At 38.3% G+C, this 21,798-nt stretch overlaps 1 protein-coding gene across 3 annotated transcripts; it reads right to left on the bottom strand.

Moving 5' to 3' along the window:
* Window positions 1-212: 212 nt before the first annotated feature.
* LOC137948638 (GRF1-interacting factor 2-like) lies at window positions 213-9,720 on the bottom strand. Of its 3 annotated transcripts, none has more exons than XM_068794750.1 (6): window positions 9,565-9,720; window positions 9,288-9,397; window positions 8,991-9,067; window positions 1,466-1,513; window positions 1,048-1,132; window positions 213-955 (listed from the first exon to the last, which is right to left on the bottom strand). In XM_068794750.1, exons 2-6 carry the CDS (start codon window positions 9,366-9,368, stop codon window positions 506-508), a joined length of 741 nt encoding a protein of 246 aa, XP_068650851.1. In that variant the 5' UTR covers window positions 9,369-9,397; window positions 9,565-9,720; the 3' UTR covers window positions 213-505. The 3 variants fall into 3 exon arrangements, with proteins under 3 accessions (XP_068650851.1, XP_068650852.1, XP_068650853.1); XM_068794751.1 differs by having other exon boundaries at window positions 9,595-9,720; XM_068794752.1 differs by lacking the exon at window positions 1,466-1,513 and having other exon boundaries at window positions 9,288-9,720.
* Window positions 9,721-21,798: the final 12,078 nt, after the last annotated feature.

The following is a 21,798-nucleotide window of genomic DNA, read 5'->3' as shown; positions in this document are numbered from 1 at the left end:
ATGTCATTTATACACTAGCGTATCTTTTTACCAGTTTGGTAAAGCTGTAGACAGAGTTCCTTATAGCCAATTTCATGCTTCTCTTTTTCCTTCACAAACAGTTGCTCAAGTCCAAGTACTCGAGGGGAAAACTGGGTTGTGCAAGTCAAGTGACCAATGAGTACCAACCCTGTGGCATTCAACTCGATTAAGGAACATTCCCTTCCCTTCCATTCCATTCCATTCAGTTAAAGCAAATTAGGGCGAGGGCGAGGGCCTTTCCAATTTTTCACCATCTTTGATGATAAAATATATGAGAAAGACGGGCCACCCACGCCTCTATCAACCTCAGAGACTGAAATGTACAAGAGTAGGACAGTAAAACATTATGAAGTAAGAAAGCATCCTTTTTCTCTAAAGGTCTCACACAGTACAGAGACTACAAGACTCGTTCACCAGCACATAAATCAGTCAGTACCATCACAACCCTGCCAGCAGTCACTTTAACCACCAGACCACGGCTACCTCAATTCGTACCTTCATCAGAGCCTTTCATGTAAGATGGTTCTCCATCAACACCTCCAGGTGTAGTAGGACCACCATGACCACCATCACCAGAACCAACCTCTGGAACTCCCCCACCTTCATGCTTGTTTCCTCTGCTGTTGAAGGAATTAGTGGTCACACCTCCATGTGAGAACTCGGGTAAACCTGTGGCTGATGACAACCCTGCACTGCTGCCACCTAGAGTAGCCTCAGTATGCATCGCGTGTACACCATTGTTGGGTCCTGGCCTCATGCCTATGTGAGCTTGCATGACTGAAGGATGTTGATGATGTAGCTGTTGTGGTTCTTGCATTTGTTGTGGATTAAACTGCATTAATACTTTAGGTGCAAAAAAAGGATGCTGAGCTGGCCCAACCTGTGGATGCTGCATAAAGTGCCCTCCTGTTTGCAAGGCAACAGGTGGAGGCATCTGCAAATTTACAAGCATATGACATAAACAACTATGGGGAATATTCAAATGGATGACTAGTAGTGTAACCCATCAAAGTTTGTCTGGCTGACATGAGAATGAACAGGAGGAGCTTGTGGTTGAGCATCAGCAATGGCAGCAAGATACATTAAATTATGTTGCAGCTTTGCTTGGTACCTGAAGAATCATCACCCCAACCACCACATGAATGCTGACATTAGGAAGTTGAACATAGTCCATCATTGTGTTCACTCTTTCATATCTACTAAATTTTCATAGTTCATTTTTCGAAAGCAAAGAAATAAAAGCATTTCAAAGATATCCTATCATCTGAATCTATGCAAAAGAAATGGAATCACTAGGTCTTCAAAAGATATGGACGTGCATGCTAAAAAAATCAGAATAACCTCATTCAGTATGTGTGACTGTGTGCCTCTTTTGAGTATGTATGTTTGCAAGAGCGAACAGGTAAGAGAGAGAGAGAGAGAGAGAGAGAGAGAAAGAGAGTACCATTTGGATATCTGTAACGACAGAATGGCCACCAGGGGCCTAAATATGCTGTAGACAAAAACTGCTTGATCATTTTTATTTTTTTGAGAATGATGAGAATTCCATTGAAGAAAGAGGAATAATAAAAACGAGAAGGCTAAAGAGAACCCTAGTATACAAACAAGAAAAATTATCAGAACGTAGAGAAGATGCTATCTTTTAGTCAGTTATGATAAAATGCCATGATTAACATCCACATCCATAACATCTTTATTTATTTTCCCACTCTAAATATGTCAACCCCTATTCTTCATACATCAGAGTCAACCTTAATTTAAATTATTTTTTAAAAAGCACAAATGCAGAATTGAGCAGTAGTGGACACTAGCAAATCCACAAATACAGAAGTGAACACGAGAACGCATTTTGCTAGCCACATGAAATTGCAAAGCTACATTTTTGTTATTTTATCTAGAGGTACCACAGACCAAATTCAAAAGAACGGGTATATATACCGATTGACATTTCTATCCATTAGAATACCAGTAAACTCATTTAACAAAGAAACATCATGACTAAGAAAACTTACTAAATTGCAATTTGATTACCCCAGTCAGTTGTCAAAATTATGTTCATAGAGATAGATGCAGATATCCAGTAAATTTTTACAAGACAACACTGAGAAACAATGAATCCTATATACAACAACAAAATCAATTCAAACAGTGTCTTTCAAGGTTATTCTGAACATAGGAAAATGCAGCAATGACATAATACTTATGAGAGTATCTTAGTTTTGCTTCATGACTTCAGTGGACAAAGGTGTCTCATCATCATGGTGCTAACACCACTTGATAGACTGGAACAAAACCTACAACTTAAATGCAATTTGCAATCTCACAAACTGATCTAACAATGAATAAACTGTCATTTAGACTCATGCATCAAAACACTTTCCATAATAAGTTTACTTCTACATTAACTGCAAAACGAACAGGGGAATTATTTTCACAAAGATGCTAGAGAAATGCAAAATTTTACACATTTAGTTTACATCGGAATGCTCTTTATGACCACTATTTCACTGTTTTCTGGAAGTCACAATGGAATCTAGTACAAACAATAAGTTTAGACTTGCCTATAACTCTTTTGAACATATTTGTCATTTCTTAAGATCATTCAAAAACTCCCAGCCTCTTCCTAACACTCAAAACATCGCTCCATTGTCTTTGAGAGTTTCAAATAGAAAAATTACCACTAGAACCACCATTTATGGCTGAAGTCCCAAATACCATCCTTCTCAAAGAAAACAATTTTTGTGTTTGAAATAATGATGAAAAAGTAAACAAATTTTCCAGGATGCTTTCATCAGAATTGCACTTGAAAAGATAAACCATTCTATGTTTTCACTGAAATCTCTACTTAAGGCATCCTTGTTCATCAGATAGTTCATCGTTTATATCAACACTTTGAATTTCACTACCTGGACAGCTAAATCCTTCCGTATCTTTCTTATGAAAGCTATCTTCTCCAACTACACATATTCCTTCAAAGGGAATTTGACTTCATTCTATGCTTTTGACCTCAAAAAGGCAGGCATACAGAAAAAAAATCTACATGATCCCTAAAAGGGAAGGTAGCGAGTGACAAGTAGGTTTTCCATGTCTCTTCAACATCAATACCTTCTCAATGATTCACATAAATTCCAGTTCCTCCTACACATAATGCATTTTATGTCACTTACTAGACAATAGAAGAGAAGTTTAAAGGACCAATGAGGTAAGAAACATTAGTTCAATAGTTGTAGTACATGGCTCAATTGTGGTAGAAGAAAGGCATCCAAACATTAAAGCCATATAAAAGATGAAAAGGAAAAAAGAACACTGAAATAATGTTGTTTCTATTTCTAGAGAGTTACTGTTTTAAGAAGTATGGTACTTTCTATACAGAGAAAGTTAGCATGCTTTCACTTTAAATGATTTCCTAGTTGACTGCAGTCTCAACTAGGAGAGTTTTCTTTAGGAAAGTCTTTGGTTACCAAGTTTTTTTTTTATTAGTTGGCCATTTAAGAAAGTCTCAAGTTAGTAAGGGTTTTTATTAGCGATTTCCTATTAGTGGTTTCCATTGATTCCATCTCAATTAGTAGCTAGAACTCTTTCACAGCATCTAATTTCAATATAGAATGTCACATTCAATTGTAACTAGGATGTTTATTCTTAGGAAATTTCTACTGTGATGATGTCATTTATTTTGGCATGTCTTTGGAAGTTTTAGAGTCTATAAATATGTGAATCTGTTGTAACTTTGAACAAGTTATGAAGAAAATCTTTTTTTTTTTCATTTTGGTTGTTGAAGCACCATTTTTTTTAAATGGTTGAAGCACCATTGTTTATCTTTTTTTGCTAAAAATAATTTCTCATCGGATTTTTTTTCTTATGCTAGCTACTAGTAGTTACAAAACAACACCTGAACATTCAAATCCTTCCCATGGAACTTGAAAACCAAGAATTTCCTAAAGTAGAGAAGATAAAAGTTGGGTTACCGATGTTCCATCCTTGTCCATCTGCTTTATTTTAGTAATTATGGCAACATTAACAATACATTGTCCTTCATTCTTGAAGTTTTGCAAGAAGACAGCAGATCCCCAGAGGGTCTTTCAAATAGATTTAGCAAGGATTTTCTATTACAACTTGTAGCAGGCCTATAGTGCAAGAGAACACGCAGGTATCAGTCAGAACTTAATTTCTTTCAACTTTATAAACTTCAGTAACCTACACAATTAAGTGGCAAAAAGTTATCCCGTGTACCTTTTTCTTTTTTAAATAAAAGGGAACAGAGAGACAGAGTCAACTTCCATCCCAGCACCTCGTTATTAACTAAAAGCTTAGAAGGTACAAAGGGAGGAACTAAAAATGGGAAGTAAACAGAAAGAGAAAAGTTTGTCCTTTTCCATATCCTTTCAACCCTTATCAGTTTCTTTGCTAATTTATCATATTAGAGTGAGGGGCAACATATTTCTGTTTAATGAACTGGCTAATGTTATATAACCCTTGTGCAGACCATGCATTAATCAACTATACCTATAGCATAATCTACCCTCATTTATCCATGTGATCCACAAACATGCAAATCCTTTTTTGGTCCGTCTCCATCCTGAATAGAAACCAAAGATCATTTTCTGTTGCGATAGTTCTCCTCATATGGAAACAGTTCCATTCCCTCCTGAGATGAATATTATAAAGCTGGGAGTAAAGCTAGACTAACTTTACCAGGAGAAGACTGTAATGCATCTGACTTTGTTTTTTCTTGTACTGGTTCTTCAGCCTATCTATCTATTGATGTTAAACTTGTTTCATATTATTCTGCTTACAAAGCCTACCCATCTGAGTCTCTTGCATCAGATTATGTGTTGATTTGGCTTGTTTTGCATCCATTATAGATTCCAGTTGCTTTCAATGCATTCCACTTTAGACAACACCCAGACTAAAAGGTGACCAGTTTAGATTTCATCATTTGGCAGTTTATATAGGAGAGGATGAGATCACAGTATCCAACCCTCTCTTATGTATGTATTTGGGTAAATAGGTAGATACAACTTTTACCCACTTCCATTCAACTTAAATGAATGTAAACAGGTAACAAGATAAATTAGCAAAATCCTTACATTTGCAATAATTTTTTTGTTCAAAACTGTTAAAAATTGGATGGGTAAAATGGTAGAATGGCATTCAGGCAAAATTGCTAACTCAACATAAAAGCCTGGTAGTAAGATGAGACATAAGAGATTTGGATTTATAACAACTCTAATAACAGAACACAGAAAAGATGTATATTATCTAACAAGCCGAAACTTCATTAGTTATCTTACTTAGCAGCTAAGTCTCTCCATATAATTTGATTTGAACCATATAAAAACACGTTAAGAAGATAGTCACATCTAAAAAAAGTTTAAATTTTGAAAGAATAAAGGGCCTCAATTACAGGTTTTAGGTAACATCATTTCAATTCCTGCATCAGCCCTAGATTTATCCGCATTCTCTTCAAAGGCAAACAATCCAAACAATAAAGCAGTTTCTTAGGCACATAATGGCAAAGTTTTCACTCAAAATACAAACTACCAATGAAGTTTTTTTCCCATCATGATTTCATGATTTCAAGTTATCTTTGTTCAATCATCATTAATTATAGACATCCCCTTTGCCATCAAAACCAAATTCTTTCCTTTAAAAAAAAAAATTACTGCACAGAAACAGTGAGAAATAATTCTTCTTTTAATCATGCGCCTCTTTTTATTTGGTAGTTCCAATATATTGGACATTTACAGAAGCTTTGATTTAAGCAATATTCCATTTCATAGTCACCATGATTGACTAAACAGTTACCTACATTCTTATGACCAACTAATCCTACCATTGCACCAATGGATCTCAACAACGTTCTAAAATAAATGACAAATCACCTGAGCTCCTAACCAAGCATTCCACATATCAAGTTCTCATCCAGGTCCAGTCTTAATAGGGTCCAGCAGAAAATAGCTACAGTAAAAGTTGGGATCTAGTTCTGTCAAAATCGACATAAAAAGTAAGAAATAGAATGATTTAAATAGTGCTACACTATGAAGTAGCATAAGTAGAGATTAAATTAAAGAGTAATTTAATCTAATACTAGCAAGTAAAGGCCAAATAGCCAAACAATGGTGAGGATATTTGGGATGTCAATCAATCGAATACATCTAGTGTGAAAATGTATATCCCCAAAGTGACAAGAGCGGAAGTAGAGTGACAAGACTTGAGGAAGAGCAAGCTGACAATGGTAGCAAATAACCGAACAGAATGGATTGAAGATACGCAACATGTCCATCTCAATTAGTTTGAATTATGTCCTAATATGATGAATTAACAAAATTATCCAAAAATTGCGTGTTTGCCAAAGCAACATACATATCCAAAAGTTTGATATGCTTGAGCTGGTACAGATAGCACAAGACCCAATATTAGCCAATATCAGCACTGGCACATGAATGTGTTCAACTTGGGCCCTCATTATCTATATATCAGGCCAAAATATAAAACTGGACCTTTCTCCTTCAAGTTGGCAGGTAAAAAAGCTACAGTCAGTATCGTAAGAGATTTTTTCCCATTGTTAAATCCTATACAGATACTTGAAAGCAAGGTTTCACATGTGAAGCCATCAAGGTGGATCTAAATGTATGCAGCACTCTAAGCATGATCCCTTCTGCCCTTTATCCATTTGGCTTATTTGGGCTTATGAGATGAGAGGTTGCTTCTAATTGATGAGGAAACATTGTTGCAATCTCTATGTAATCAGACAATTGTACATTCAATACTATTCTTTTAGCCTATAATAGACACCTTTCTCGCTCACAGATCACCAGCAGCTTCACAATGTGACAGCTGAATCTGCAGCAGTTCTTCTATTCCATTAATAAGTAAACATCATTGCTATATAGAGATAATGCAGCACTAAGAATATTGTAGACTAGTACATATTGTTGTTTTTGAATGAAGATTAGAAAACAGAGAAAGAACACAACAGACAGGCAGGACAGTAGCTCAAACCAGCTAAGTTATGAATTGAGATAAAAAGGCAAGAAACTCGATCACAATCAGAAGTTGGTCGTCAGCCACTTCTTTAGCTTTGTTACCAGGGAGATAATTGGTGGGCCAGGAAGTTCCATTAAAGAGGGAGTTCCACAATCAGATATTTACTCCACAATGAGGAGTAAGGAACAAGAGGGGCCAAAATTAATTTTAAACCAGTCAATATCAACCTTGGGATTTTAAATATACACCTTTTTACTAAAAAAAAATAGCAACCTTGGGATCACCTTCAAATTCAAGATGACCAAGAAACAACAGCGGTTGGGGACATGGAAATTGGCTCATACACACTGAAAGTGAATATCTCAATTTGCATTTGGAAGAACTGAGTAAGTTAAAAAGGACTGAAGGTCAAAATCTCAATTTGCATCAGTCAATTTCTAAGGTTTCATTAAAAAATGAATTTTTATTTCAATATCAACAAGAAAAACTCATTAAATTAGTGTAACCAAAGCCCATTGCCGAGGCAACTCCACACGAGGAAACGTAAAGAAACAAAATAGATTTTGTTGGTGGAACTAGAGCCCATATCTGATGAGGCAGCTCCTCATGAGATGTAAGCAAACAAAAACAGATTTCACTGGTGGAATTAAAGCCCATAGCTGATGTAATGCCACTTGAGCATATGTAAACAAAACAAACAGATTTGACCATTGTCATTAAAGCCCCTTGTGGATGCCACACCACATGAGTAAGATGTAAACAAGCAAAATATATTGTATTACTTTAAGAAAATCTAAAGGCAACCCCACAAAAGGTAGTGGAAGATTATCCAAGGTATTAGGAAAAATCCCTGAGTATGAGTAAATTATGCACTCACATGTATCCTGTATAGATTCAATATGAAAAAGCCTCCCATTGAAAAAAAGAAAGAACAAACAAAAGAGAGAGAAGAAAAAACGTTTGTTATCTGTTACATATCATGACTTATGTCTTGTTTAGAGGATCTTTTATAATTGGAAAACATTTTAAGAATAGTAATAAATGAAGAGGCACATTTTCAAGTAATTTTCTTCCTTGTTTTTTTTGTTCGAGTGTGAGCTCATGTGTATATGTATCTTGTGCAACTGTGGGGCATATGCATGTCTATTTGCATAGTGTGTGTGTATGTATGAGAGAAAGAAAGAGAGAATGTTGACATTATAGGTGAACCACACACCAAATAACTTGAAGGCCAGTCACTCAGACAGTTTCAGGCAATTTTACAACAGTGGATTTAATTTCATTAGTTACACAAGCTGCCAGCCACATATTATATAGGAAAGAAGAAAGGAGGATTTCTGTTGTTAGAAAAAGTAATGGGGCCCTTAACATTTCATTCATTTTCTTATAATAGGAAGCGGATTTCAATCTTCTTCAACAAAATCTTTTCAGCATGGCACAAAAGCAATCAGATATGAAAGACACATCATTACTGAATATCACAAGTCATAATTTGTTATTCTATAGGAAAGAGCACAAATGTGCATGCACATGTATGCGTGTGTGTGCGCGTGTGTATGCATCACCTCTGTTTTCTGTGATTGAGAGAGAGAGAGACATTACATTTTTTTTCAAGCATGAATCGACATGAAAGGAAATGCTATTTCAAAGACTTGGTAGAAGAATAGTCCTTTTTAAAACTTGAGACCAAACCATATGATATAATATGGAACACTACATTTTTTTTCAAGCATGAATCAACATGAAAGGAAATGCTATTTCAAAGACTTGGTAGAAGAATAAGGATTTTCACGATTAGTCAACATGCAGATTGGAGAAAATCAACAAGGTACTTAAGGGTTGGCATATTTTGCAGTTCCATTTGTCAAATGTAAATGCATCTGAAGACGAAAAATGAAACAGAACAACATCTTATTGTTTAACAACCTATTTCCTAATGAAGTCACACATTAAAAGGAATGCTCTGTAGAGAATTCACTTACTGAGCACACTCTGACAGCTTCCCAAGGTTTTGGTTATCCAGAATTGCGAGAATCAACTTCTTGTTCTCATCCAGGAACTGTATCAACATCAAACAACTAAGACGCTTGAGCAAGCGAAAATAACCAAATGTCCATTAGCACCTATCCATCAAGGAACGATAAGGAAATGCATAAAAACCAATAACATTACAAACATCAAAAGGGAGAATAACAATAACCACAACAACATAACAACAGAACGATGTATTTAAAACCCTAAAGGAAATTATTTTTTAATGAAGAAGCAGGAAGACGTACACTTTGTATCTGCTCAGTTGTGATATTGCTGGCAGGAAATAAAGCGGGCATCTGAGGGACCATCGCCCGCTGTTGCTGCATTCTTGTATCCGCTCTCTTCCTCGGCGACTCTACTCAGAGGAAATCACCAAATTCAAAAATAAGCGTCGAGGCCCGATAATAGACAGAATACCAAGAGGAGGCGGCGTTTGGGTGCGAGGGAAGAGCGAGACCCTTTTAAATGTTTTGCAAGGAAGAAGCCAGAAAACTACGAGGGGGTTTTGATTTTTTCACGAACCAAAAGTGTATTTAGAGATTCTCCTCGTACCGTAACTTTATGCCCGTGGCGCGAATACAAACGATGATCTGCGCGACGGCCGCTCCCACCGTTCCGTTCTCTCGCCTCTCTCTCCCTCCTTAACAGTTAATTCTCTCCTCGTTCCTTCTTAATTGAACTTCTTTTCTTTATTACGAAAGAGAAGAACAGAGGAACGAACTACGCGCGCACTTAAGCTCTTATATACGAAAATTTTCTCTCCATTTTTCCCTCCGCAAAGAAGAGAAAAATGGAACCCGCCTTTTTCCTTTTTCTCAATTCTAACACTAATTTAAGAGATACGGACAAATAGTACATGATCCCGTATGAAAAGTCATTTAGTGGGATATCTCTACTCTCTTATCATTACTGCGTTTGATCATGATCGGACGGTTAAGATAACAGTTTCGTATCAAATGACTTTTCGTAAATTGATTATATATGATGCTTCCGCTCTTATAGGTTCTCATAAACACAATAAGTCGTTCAAAAGAAAAAATGGAGATATACTTTTGGAGGTGATTATATAATATATTACATATTATACCTAGTTTATTTGTTAAGAATTTTTAAATCTAGAATAAGATAATATGGCTAGATATAGGATAAGTTTTTGGCTCATTTCACTTCTTGTTGTTGGCATGCATTTGCATTTTCTAGGAGAGGTACAATTGAGAGAAGAAACAAAGGATTAGATATGCAAATGAAATGGATATAGATAATCAATGTCCCACAACTAATTACTCATACTACTTGAGCACTATGTAACTTACAAAACATTAGGATAGAGCATCGAGATTTCATTTTCCTATTTCTAGACTCTTTACTTGTTTTGCTTCCAGTGATTGGCATCCATTCACCTTTTTTATGACAGGTTGAAGAATCCCAAACTCCCAATGGTAGTTTCCTCATTGAAGCCGAATAATCGAGAGAGATATTAAGTTTGAGATGATTACAAAACAATATGTTCTTGTGCTTTTTCATCTGTGGTAAAAATACCGTTGACTTACCTATTACAAGTGCAATATGTTTGGGTGCAAATATAGATGAGTCTTACTTATAGCATAAAAAGGTTAAGACACATAGGAATAAACTCATTGAACAAATTGGCAAAGAAAAACTCGGTAAAGGGACTGCCAAATCAGAAACTCATTAGGGAAAAACCTTGCGATGCTTGTTAACTTGTAAAACAACACAAAACATCATTTCAATCCAAAAACCTAGTCTCTACTACTCGACCTCTTCAACTAATCCACATAAGCTTGAACAAAAAGTGTCTCACCCTAGTGGTTATAGATAACTATTCTAGGTTCACATTGGTAAATTTCCTGGCAAACAAGGATGATGCATTTCTAGCCTTTGCCAAATTATGAAAAAAAGTGCAAAAGAAATAAGGTTGTAGTATTGTCAAAATTAGGAGTGATTATGGAGGAGAATTTGAGAGTTCTCACTAAGGACTATTGTATTCAACATGGCATAAACCATACCTTTTTAGCTCCCCAACTGGTTGTGATACCAGTTGTCACGCGGTTAGATTTGGGCTAAGTTCATCTAGCCCAGTGGAATATCTACCCCGTGCGGTCTAGCTCTTCCCAAGAACTAGTCAGCCTCTTTGTCTCACGGATCTTCCACCTAACCTCCACACTCGATGTTGCAAGCCAAAACAACGACGGTGAGACCAAAGAAATGGAAGAAGAATGCTAACTTTGGATTAAGAAAACAAAATTACAAAGGGTGGCCAAACACTCTTGAAGACCAACCACTCACTCTCTCTATACACTTGAAGAGCAAAGAATGTTAAGAATCTGAATTCTTTACAATGGGAGAGACCCCTCCTATTTATAGCCTCCGCCCCTGGCCTTTAGAAGGCTCAAAAACCGTCCCTGGTCTTTAGAAATCTCTAAAGACGCCCTGATCCCGAAAATTCATATTCTGGTGTCAGAGGCGCCCTGGTCGCGCGGGCGCCTTTGAAACCCCACTTCGCGCGCGGGTGCTTGGTGTCCTTGTCGCTCACACGCCTATGCCTGGAGTCCTTGTCACTCGCGTGCCAGCGGATGCATCCGGAGTCCTAGTCTCGCGCACGCCAATGGATGCACCTGGAGTCTTAGCCGCGCGCAACCCCATTTTGATCCGCCTAGAGTTCTAGTCGTGCGCAACCCCATTTCCATCTGCCTGGAGTCCTGGTTGTGCAACCCCATTTTGTTTTGCCTGCACGCCTGCTGGCTGCAACCCCATTTCAACCCACCTCCGCGTGCCTATTGGCATGCTGCCTTGTGTCTCGGCCAACTGTTGGGGTTGTTGCGCACCTTACTGCTTGGCCATCCGTTTGGCAAGCGCAAGTATGTCTTCTTCCGCTGCAGCTAGGGGTGGCATCGAGCCGAGCCGAGCCGAGCCCGAACCTGCCTATGTTCGAGCCGAGCCTCGTCTCGAGCCTAAAATTGTTATTGAGCTCGAGCCCAAAAATTTTAACTGAGCTCGAGCCGAGCTTCGAGCCTCAACATACATTTAAAAATTTTCAAAAAATATATATCAAATAAATTATATATAAAATTATACATACATTTTACATAAAATTGGGCATGACCTCTACATAAAATTAAGCATAACCTATATATATAATACATATATAAGATTAGGCATAACTTTTTTCTTAAAATTGAGCATAATCTATGTACATAATACCAGTATAAAATTCGGCATGACCTCTACTTAAAATTGGGCATAATCAATATACATACAACCTGTATAATACCTGCATAAACACTCCATAAACACTCCATCAAATTATCTATACATTCCATAAACACTCCATGAAATTATTTATACACTCCATAAACTAGTCTAAACACTCCATACATTGCATAACATTATAAATAAGCTCCATACAATAATCAAACACAACAAAATTAAATGAAATATCACTATCAATTTACAATCACCCAAATAAAAACTATAAATCCATTATAAAATTACAAACTATAGTTGTTTCTCTTAATGCTAGAAAATAATATGCGTCCTTGCATGAGCAAAATCTCCACCTATGACAAAAACAAAAAAATAAAATTAGTTATTGTCAGATAAAAAAAATATTGTTCCACTACTAGTTACTTATTGTCGTTAAAAATATTAAAATTACCATGATGAGAGGAACATGAAAAATCATGTAGCTGGTAACATTATCTCTATACTCTTCTTCTCAGGCTGTAATCATAAAACAAAATTTTAATAAATAAAACTAAAAAATAAACTAAATTTTTTTATAATAAATAATTAATCAAAGAAATTTACCTTTTGATTTTTCTTTACACCGTGAAGAACCCGAACCCAATCACTGCCACAAAGCAAAGCTTGAACTGTATTTGGTGCCAAGGAAGAACGATATGAGTCTATTACTCTACCACCAGCACCAAATGTAGACTCTGAAGCTACTATGGATATGGGAATTACAAGGATGTCTGCTGCCATCTTAGATAATACCCGAAATTTTATATAATTCACTTTCCACTATTCTAAAACATCAAAATCATATTGTGAAGTTTTCTCACAACTATATACACCTTCTTCAAGATAAATTTCCAATTATGACCTTGGTGAATTAACTATATCCTTTTTTTTCATATAACTCATTAACTTTGACCAACCTAAACTTGATGAAGGCCTACGACTTGTGGAAACACCCATAGAGCTAGTACTTGAAACAATCTCTTCATTTCTAATATCCACATTATAAAAAGATACATATTCATCGTAGATCTCATATAAGGTGCGTCGAACTACATTTATATTCATTGTGGCTTCCTCCTTTTTTTATATTACTGGAAAACACATTTCGATCAACTTTAATTTGACCCTTGGATCTAAAACTGAAGCAACAACCATCAATAAATTGCATTCACCCTAGTACTTCTCAAATTTCTCTTTCATTATACTAACCATTGTCCTAATGAAAACATTTTCATTTGTAGAATGAAAATCCAGAACTTCTTTTACCCTATATACCTCACTAAGGTACAAATTAGAAGTAGGGTAGTCACTCCCAGAAATTATATTAGTAACTGCATTAAAAACTTCTAGGATCTCACACACCATGTCAACCTTTTTCCATTCATCAAAACTTGGCAAACAATCATAAGTTGGTTCTTTAACTTTAAATCTAGAAAATGCATCTTTGAATTTTAATGCAGAAGACAACATGTCATAAGTGGAGTTCCAACGAGTTGGACAATCAATAACCAACCTCTTTTCACCAAGTTCTAATTGTTGTACAATTTCAGAAAAAGTGCGAAATCTAGCCTCGGATAGATTTATGAATTTGACACTTTCACGCACATTATCAATGATATCCTTAATCTGAACAAGACCATCTTGGACTAATAAGATCAAAATATGAGCACAACAACGCACATGAAGCAACTTTCCACCACACACCAAATTTTTTTTCCTTGAAAAATCTTGTTTCAAAACTCTGATACAAACATCATTATATACAGCATTATCAACTGAAATACTAAAAACTTTATTTTCGATCTCCCACTCTTTCAAACACTTGTAAATAGCATCTGCTATATCTACGCCACGAGGAGGAGGAGGAACATGCACAAAACTCAAGACTCGTTTTTGTAGCTTCCAATTACTGTCAATAAAATGCCCAGTAATAACCATGTATTCAATCTTTTGATTTTGGGACTTCCAAAGATCTGTGGTAAGACTAATCTTGTTAATCTCTTTTAACAATATTTTCAATTTCTTTTTTTCTTCCTCATACACCTCCATACACTCCTTCTTAATGGTCTTACAGGATATTTTCTCATAATTCATATTTGCCATCGTCATTACAAAATTAAATCCCTCCTCTTCTACTATCATGAATGGATGCTCATGCATAAGAATCCAATGAGCAATGAGTACTCTCATTTTAGTTTGATCATATTTTCCTCCAAAATCCATAAAAGGAAGTCCAGATGGACTCTGATCAACATTAGATCCCGCTCCCACTGGTTGAAAGTTTAAGGTTTTTTGTTTTCACATTGCCACTTTTCTACTAGTGCAACGTTTCAAATGTCGACTCATATGTGTGGTCACTCCACTACTAATAACACTCAAATTAATTTTACAATGAACACACTGAGCCTTTTTTGCACCATTAAGTGATACTTCTTTGAATTCCAACCACACATGGGACTTTTTTTGTCTTTTTAAAGTGTGGGTAAAGTCACCTTCATCCTCATTTATCGTAATTTCATCTGGGTCCACTTCTATGACAGAGGGTAGTGACTCTGGTGGAGTTGAGTCACTATTTATAGTCACACTAGAACTAGTGTTAATTATTGATGTCAATTGAGGAGGTGTTGACATTCTTACTTCTACAAAAAAACAAAATTACAAATTAAAAAATAGAGAAAAGAAAGTTATCCAAACAACAAAGATCCTACACATAATTTAAGATACTTGTCTATTCTTAGAGGAAGGTACGTGACGTTGTGACAATCGGGAACGACCCTTGTCTTTCAATGCAGCGGGGTCTCTTTGAGCCAGTAGCCCTGCACCCAATAGTTTCTAGTCCAATATACCGATCCTTTTTTATATATAAATTTAAAAACTTCTAAGAGAAGGAAATAAGCATACCAACATTCTCTTCTAATATTCTGATGAAATACAACCTCAATAACAAGAAATTAATGATAAATATGAAAAAAAAATTCAAACCTTATAGAAACAGAAAGTGTGTTCGCCGTTCAGGGATATCTCCAAAAGTCTTTCCAAGAATGAAGGAGCACTGCTGAAACGAAACAAGAGTTAGAAATTTTGTAGGGTAAGGTCGGCGACGAAAAAAAAATAGAACATTAAATAAAAATCTTACCTCCCGTCAGACCGTCGCTTTCATCTCGTCAGCGAGGAAGAACTTTGGATGAAGAAATTGAAGAGGAAGGATAAAAATCGCTTGCAAAAAAGTGAGATAATTTACATCAGTCTGTATCTGACGTATCAATTCAACGAAATATTGGGTCTAAAAATAAAAATTATGTATTGTATTCTGAAATGTTCTGATCTAATATGTATGATGAATACATACTTACAAGACTTGTTACTAGTCTAACATAACATAATTGGGTTGAGTTCCATATGCATAAAAAAAAGTTTTGTTTTGGTGAACAACAATTTAATTATTATGGTTGTTTTATGGACCAAAATATTATATTTAGAAAGAGGAAGAGTTCCATAGGAATAAGAAAAACACACATGAAGAAAGAAGCTCTGATCACACCAGATAGGGTTTTTTTTTACAATTTTGCAGTTAGGACATGATTTTTGTCTACACAATTGATTCAAAGAGCATGTTATCGTAATTTTAATTCTCTCAAGTTATTGGAAAAAAAAAAGCACCAAGTCACAATAAAAGCTGCAGAAAAAAGGTAAAGACTAATCATTGCATTTTGGATAAAAAAAGTCCACTACCAGATAAAATATAATTAATATGGACACAATCTATATGAACAGAGATCAATATAAGTAGTGAACTAGCAAAAGTAGATGTGCATTGTACATTGAAAATGTTGATAATCCACATATTGTGACTAGAAGAAGGGTTTTGAGACTTTGTCCACAGGAAAATCGTATAGGATACCAAATGTAAGACAACATATGAATGACGATTGTACAGAATGCAATGCCGAGCAAAGGATGAATGATCTTTTTCAGCTTAAACAGATTCTTAAGAGAGAACATAAATTTTATGCATTTAAAACCAATACCGCTGATAGTAATATAGATTGAAATTGGAAGGTCAAAGTTAGGCCTGTGAGTAATAAGATAAAAATCAACTACATGGTCTTCTAAATTCTCTTCGTGCTTAAAAAAACCACATGATAGAAAACGATACGAGATAAACTTATTGATTGAGGAAAAAAGGTAAAAAAATGATTAAAATGATGTATTTAACTTTATCTGGAACATATACAACGAACCCAGAGTTCTGTCAACCAAATGCTAACTAGACTTACAGAAGATAAAAATGAAAAAAAAAATCAACACTGAAATCACAGAGGAAAAAAATGTACTGAAAAAAAAAATCAACACCAAAATTGCAGAGGAAGAAAACGTATAGAAGATAAAAATGAAAAACAAAAATCAACTCTGAAATTGCTGAGGAAGAAAACATACAGAAGGTATAAATGAAAAAAAATAAAATCAACACTTACAGAAATAGAGAGTGTTCGCCGTTCGGGGATATCTCCAAAACCTTTCAAAGAATGAAGAATCACTGCTTAAACGAAACGAGATTTAGAGATTTTATAGGGTTAGTTCGGCAACGCAAAAAAAAAAAAAACATTAAATAAAAATCTTACCTCTCGTCGAACCGTGGCTTTCGTTCGTCGGTGAGGAAGAACTTCGGATGAAGAAATTGAAGAGGAAGAAGATAGAATAGGAAGAAATCGCAGAGGAAGACGAAAAAATGGAAGTCTTTGACAGAGATTGAAGAATCGGAGAGGGAGAGGGAGAACGAGGGATTTGACAGACAGTGATTTTTGCGAGAAAATCATGCTAAAACGGCATGGAAATGGCAGAGAAGTATGGGTTCCAAACGGGGTAGGACGGAAGGCAAGAGACGGGACTCTCTGTCCCGAAAATTTTTTTAGAGCTCCCCTGATTCCCGAATCGTCGCTCATTAAAATGAACTGGTTAGCGAGCCAATGAGCCGAACCTGGCTCTGCTCGGGTTCGACACGTTAATATAAACGAACCTATTTCTGAGCTCGAGCTCGGCTCGAGCGCGATATAAAACTAATCGAACCGAGCCAAACTCGAGCGGCTCGCGAATCGGCTCTGTTCGAAACCACCCCTAGCTGCAGCTGATGCCGGGCCGTGCCATTGTACTTGGCCTTGGTCATCACTGCTATTGTTGTGCACTAGACTTGCACAGTCTTCGGCCTTGGTGTCTGGCTACACCATGGCTTCATCCCCCATCTCATACTCCCACCGCCATAAGGCAGACGCCCTCATCTGCATCCCCTGACAATAGTGGGCCACCTCCTTCTCGGACTGCTACAACTCGACAGCGTCTTGCCATGTTGCCTCACTTTCCGGTTGACCCTGCCACTTTGCCAAGTATTGCGTCCTCCGGGGCTTGCCCCTTTGGCGCTCCTCTCGGTCTTTATAAGCTTCGTTTGGCCTTCAATCTGAGGATGAAAACTAGTGGAAAAATTTAGAGTAGTTCCCAATAGTTTAAATAACTCGGTTCGGAATTTTCCTGTGAATCTGGGGTCACAATCACTGATGATCGTTGTGGGCACGCCCCAGTGCTTCACCACTTGTGCCATGAATGCTCGAGCAGCCTCCACTACTGTACAATCACTTAGCATTGTTACGAATGTTCCGTGCTTCGTAACCTAGTCTACCACTACCATAATAGACCCTAGCCCGTCTTTCTTGCGCAAACCAAAAATGAAGTCCATTGAAATAGACTCCCACGACCATTTTGGAATGGGCAAAGGCTGTAATAAGCCTCTGGACTTTCTTTGTTCACTCTTATCTTATTAACATATAAGACATGTGCGCACAAATTCCTCCACATCGCTCTCCATGTCCGGCCAATAATATTGGCCAGAGAGCAAGGCCAACGTCCTTCTTTGGTATGGATGTCCTGCCCACCAGGTATCATAGCATTCCCTCAAGAGGTCACACTGTAGGTTATCGTACTTAGGCACATAAAGTCGATTACCTTTTGTCTTGAGCAATCCATCGTCAAGCCATAGTCTTCTCATCTCGCCCAAGGTTGCAACTTGCACAATGTTGTAGGCCTGGGCATCTTGGTGAAGTCTAGTGCGAATCCGGTCTAGCAACGAAGTACTAACCTGTGTAATTGCTGCTAAGGCTTGTAATCGCAAAGTCGCATTTTCTGTTTCTGCGCCATGATGGTCCTACATGTGCACAGACACGCCTTGCGCAAAGCGCATGTCTCCTGCGCCTAAGCATGGGTCGTGCGCCTCATCAGGTTCTATTGCTACCGCACCGCGCGTGGTGCACGTGAAGCAAGTGCCGACACATGTACCGCGTGTATATCCATCTCGTGCAGCCACTACCACATCGCGCATGATGCGCGTGAAGGGTCTGCCGCTTGCCACATCACACATTGAGGTTACTGAGAGCAGTTCGCAAAGCACCACATGCGCCTCTGCCTCTGCTGCACGCCCAAGTTCCGTTTCTGACCGTGTTCCAGCAATGCAATCTGGTGTTGTATGTTGTATATGCGCCAATACCCTTGTGCCCTTTTCTTCATCAAAAGGCATAGCAGAATCCGTCTTTCTGCTTAAGGCATCTGCAACAGCATAGGCTTTCCCCACCTTGTACCTCATTTCAGAGTCAAACTCGGCCAAGAAAACTTGCCACAAAGCTTGCTAGCGTGGAAGTATCCGTCGTCAAGCCAGAATCTTCTCGTCTCATACTCCCTTCGCCATAATGCAAACATCCTCATCTGCACGCTATCAACATATGCCACCCACTCATGGTTGGCTTGCAACTTTGCCACATCCATCCAAATGTGACCTCCTTGTTGCCTCTGCCAGCAGTTCCTGGAAAGCAGCACCAGATCTGGCGCCTTTCTGCTGTCTCTCCCAGTAGCACCGGATCTGGCGTCTCCCTGCTGCCTCTCCCAGCAGTTCCTGGAAAGTAGCACTGGATCTGGCGCCTCTCTATTGTCTATCCTAGTAGAACCGGAATTGGCGCCTCTCTGCTGCCTCACCCAGCAGCACTGGAACTGGCGCCCCTTTGCTGCCTCTCTGCTGTCTCTCCCAGCAGTATCGGAACTGGCGCCTCTCTGCTACCTCTCCCAACAGCACCGGACCTGGCGCCTTTCTGCTGCCTCCACTAGCAACACCGCATCTTCCACAAGGAACATTGATGCAGTATTGACTTTGGCTTCTTCACTGGTCAACTTAGAGACATTGAGATACTACTCTATTTTCCAAAGGAAATTGTCTATTACCTTTGAGTCACGTTTTCCAGTGAAGGGTTTTGGCTCCGGGATCTTGATCTTGGCACCTCCTTGAGAACCTCCTCCATTCGCAAGGGCTCTCTCGCATAGAGTGAGTCTTGCCCCAACTTCTTCCACGATGGTCTTAACATCTCCATCCACTCTTTGGATATTGTCTCTCCCAGTAGAACCGGAACTGGCGCCTCTCTGCTGCCTCACCCAGCAGCACTGGAACTGGTGCCCCTCTGCTGCCTCTCTCAGCAGCACTAGAACTAGTGCCTCTCTGCTGTCTCTCCCAGCAGTACTAGAACTGGCGCCTCTCTGCTACCTCTCCCAACAGCACCGGACCTGGCGCCTTTCTGCTGCCTCCACTAGCAACACCGCATCTTCCACAAGGAACATTGATGCAGTATTGACATTGGCTTCTTCACTGGTCAACTTAGAGACATTGAGATACTACTCTATTTTCCAAAGGAAATTGTCTATTACCTTTGAGTCACGTTTTTCGGTGAAGGGTTTTGGCTCCGGGATCCTGATCTTGGCACCTCCTTGAGAACCTCCTCCATTCTCAAGGGCTCTCTCTCATAGAGTGAGTCTTGCCCCAACTTCTTCCACGGTGGTCTTAACATCTCCATCCACTCTTTGGATATTGTCTCTCCTAGTAGAACCAGAATTGGCGCCTCTCTGCTGCCTCACCCAGCAGCACTAGAACTGGCGCCCCTCTGTTGCCTTTCTCAGTAGCACCAGAACTGGTGCCTCTCTGCTGTCTCTCTCAGCAGCACCAGAACTGGTGCCTCTCTGCTGTCTCTCCCAGCAGTACCGGAACTGGTGCCTCTCTGCTACCTCTCCCAACAGCACAGGACCTGGCGCCTTTCTGCTGCCTCCACTAGCAACACCGCATCTTCCACAAGGAACATTGATGCAGTATTGACTTTGGCTTCTTCACTGGTCAACTTAGAGACATTGAGATACTACTCTATTTTCCAAAGGAAATTGTCTATTACCTTTGAGTCACGTTTTCTAGTGAAGGGCTTTGGCTCCGGGATCCTGATCTTGGCACCTCCTTGAGAGCCTCCTCCATTTGCAAGGGCTCTCTCGCATAGAGTGAGTCTTGCCCCAACTTCTTCCACGATGGTCTTAACATCTCCATCTACTCTTTGGATTTCAGCTTGCATCACTACCATGGCACTATGTACGTTGTCCTCAAACCCTTGGAACCAGTCCGGGATAGGGTGTAGGCCATGCACAATGTCACTTACGAATTCCTCCAGTCTTGAAAATTGATTTTTCAAGCTAACAAGCCTGAACTCGAAATCACCAAAACGTAAATCATTTTCAGAGAGTGTCTCCTTACCTCTTGCTACTACATCACCACTTGTGGATGCCATAGATAGAATGTTGCTCTGATACCAGTTGTCACGCGGTTAGATTTGAGCTAGGCGGACTTAGCCCAAATCTAACCGCATGACAATTCAACGAAATGGAGTTGTTGAGAGGAAGAATATGACAATAATTAAAATGACAAGAGCTATGCTACATGCATGTGACTTGTCTCATAAATTTTGGGTCGAAGCTATAAATACAATTTACTACATTGTAAACGTACAAGTATTAGGCCTCTTCTCCACAAAACTCATTATATGGGGCACCTGTGAGAGTCATGGAGTCGATACATCTGTAAAAATAAGACATCTGTGAGAGTCATGAAGTCGATACATGTTGATTTGAATGAGTCAGATCCATCAAGTATAACATCAACTCCAACTTTTTTATAATGAAGAGGAAACCCCACTTGATTCATCCATAGGTTCCCAACCTCAAGACTAAAATCTTGAAGAAAACTCAAAAAACGTGAATAACCAAGAGGAACCTCATACTAAACCTAAGAACTATAGGTTCATGGCTAATCATCCTTTAGATTAAATAATGGGTGACCCCCAAAGAAAAATTGCAACTCGAAGGACAACTCATGAAGATATGACAAATAGTGTATTTGTTGCTAAGTTAATGCCCAAATGCTTTGTTGAAGCTGAAGATGATGAATTCTTGGTAATAGCAATGCAAGAGGAACTAAATCAATTTCCAAGAAACCAAGTTTGGACTCTAGTACCTAGACCCCATTATTAATAAGTGATAGGAACTAACTGGGTTTTTAGAAACAAAGCTAACAAAGAAAATAAATTTGTGAGAATCAAAGCTAGGTTAGTTGTTGAAGGATATTATCGAGAAGAAGGAAATATTTGAAGA

This window comes from Aristolochia californica, unplaced genomic scaffold (assembly GCF_029961685.1).
Source record: "Aristolochia californica isolate CCGP_79_NKW_82.1479 unplaced genomic scaffold, dmAriCali1.0.hap1 SCAF_13, whole genome shotgun sequence".
Lineage (NCBI taxonomy): Eukaryota > Viridiplantae > Streptophyta > Magnoliopsida > Piperales > Aristolochiaceae > Aristolochia > Aristolochia californica.
The sequence above is the reverse complement of the archived record's forward strand: the minus strand, read 5'-3'. Positions and strand labels throughout refer to the sequence as shown.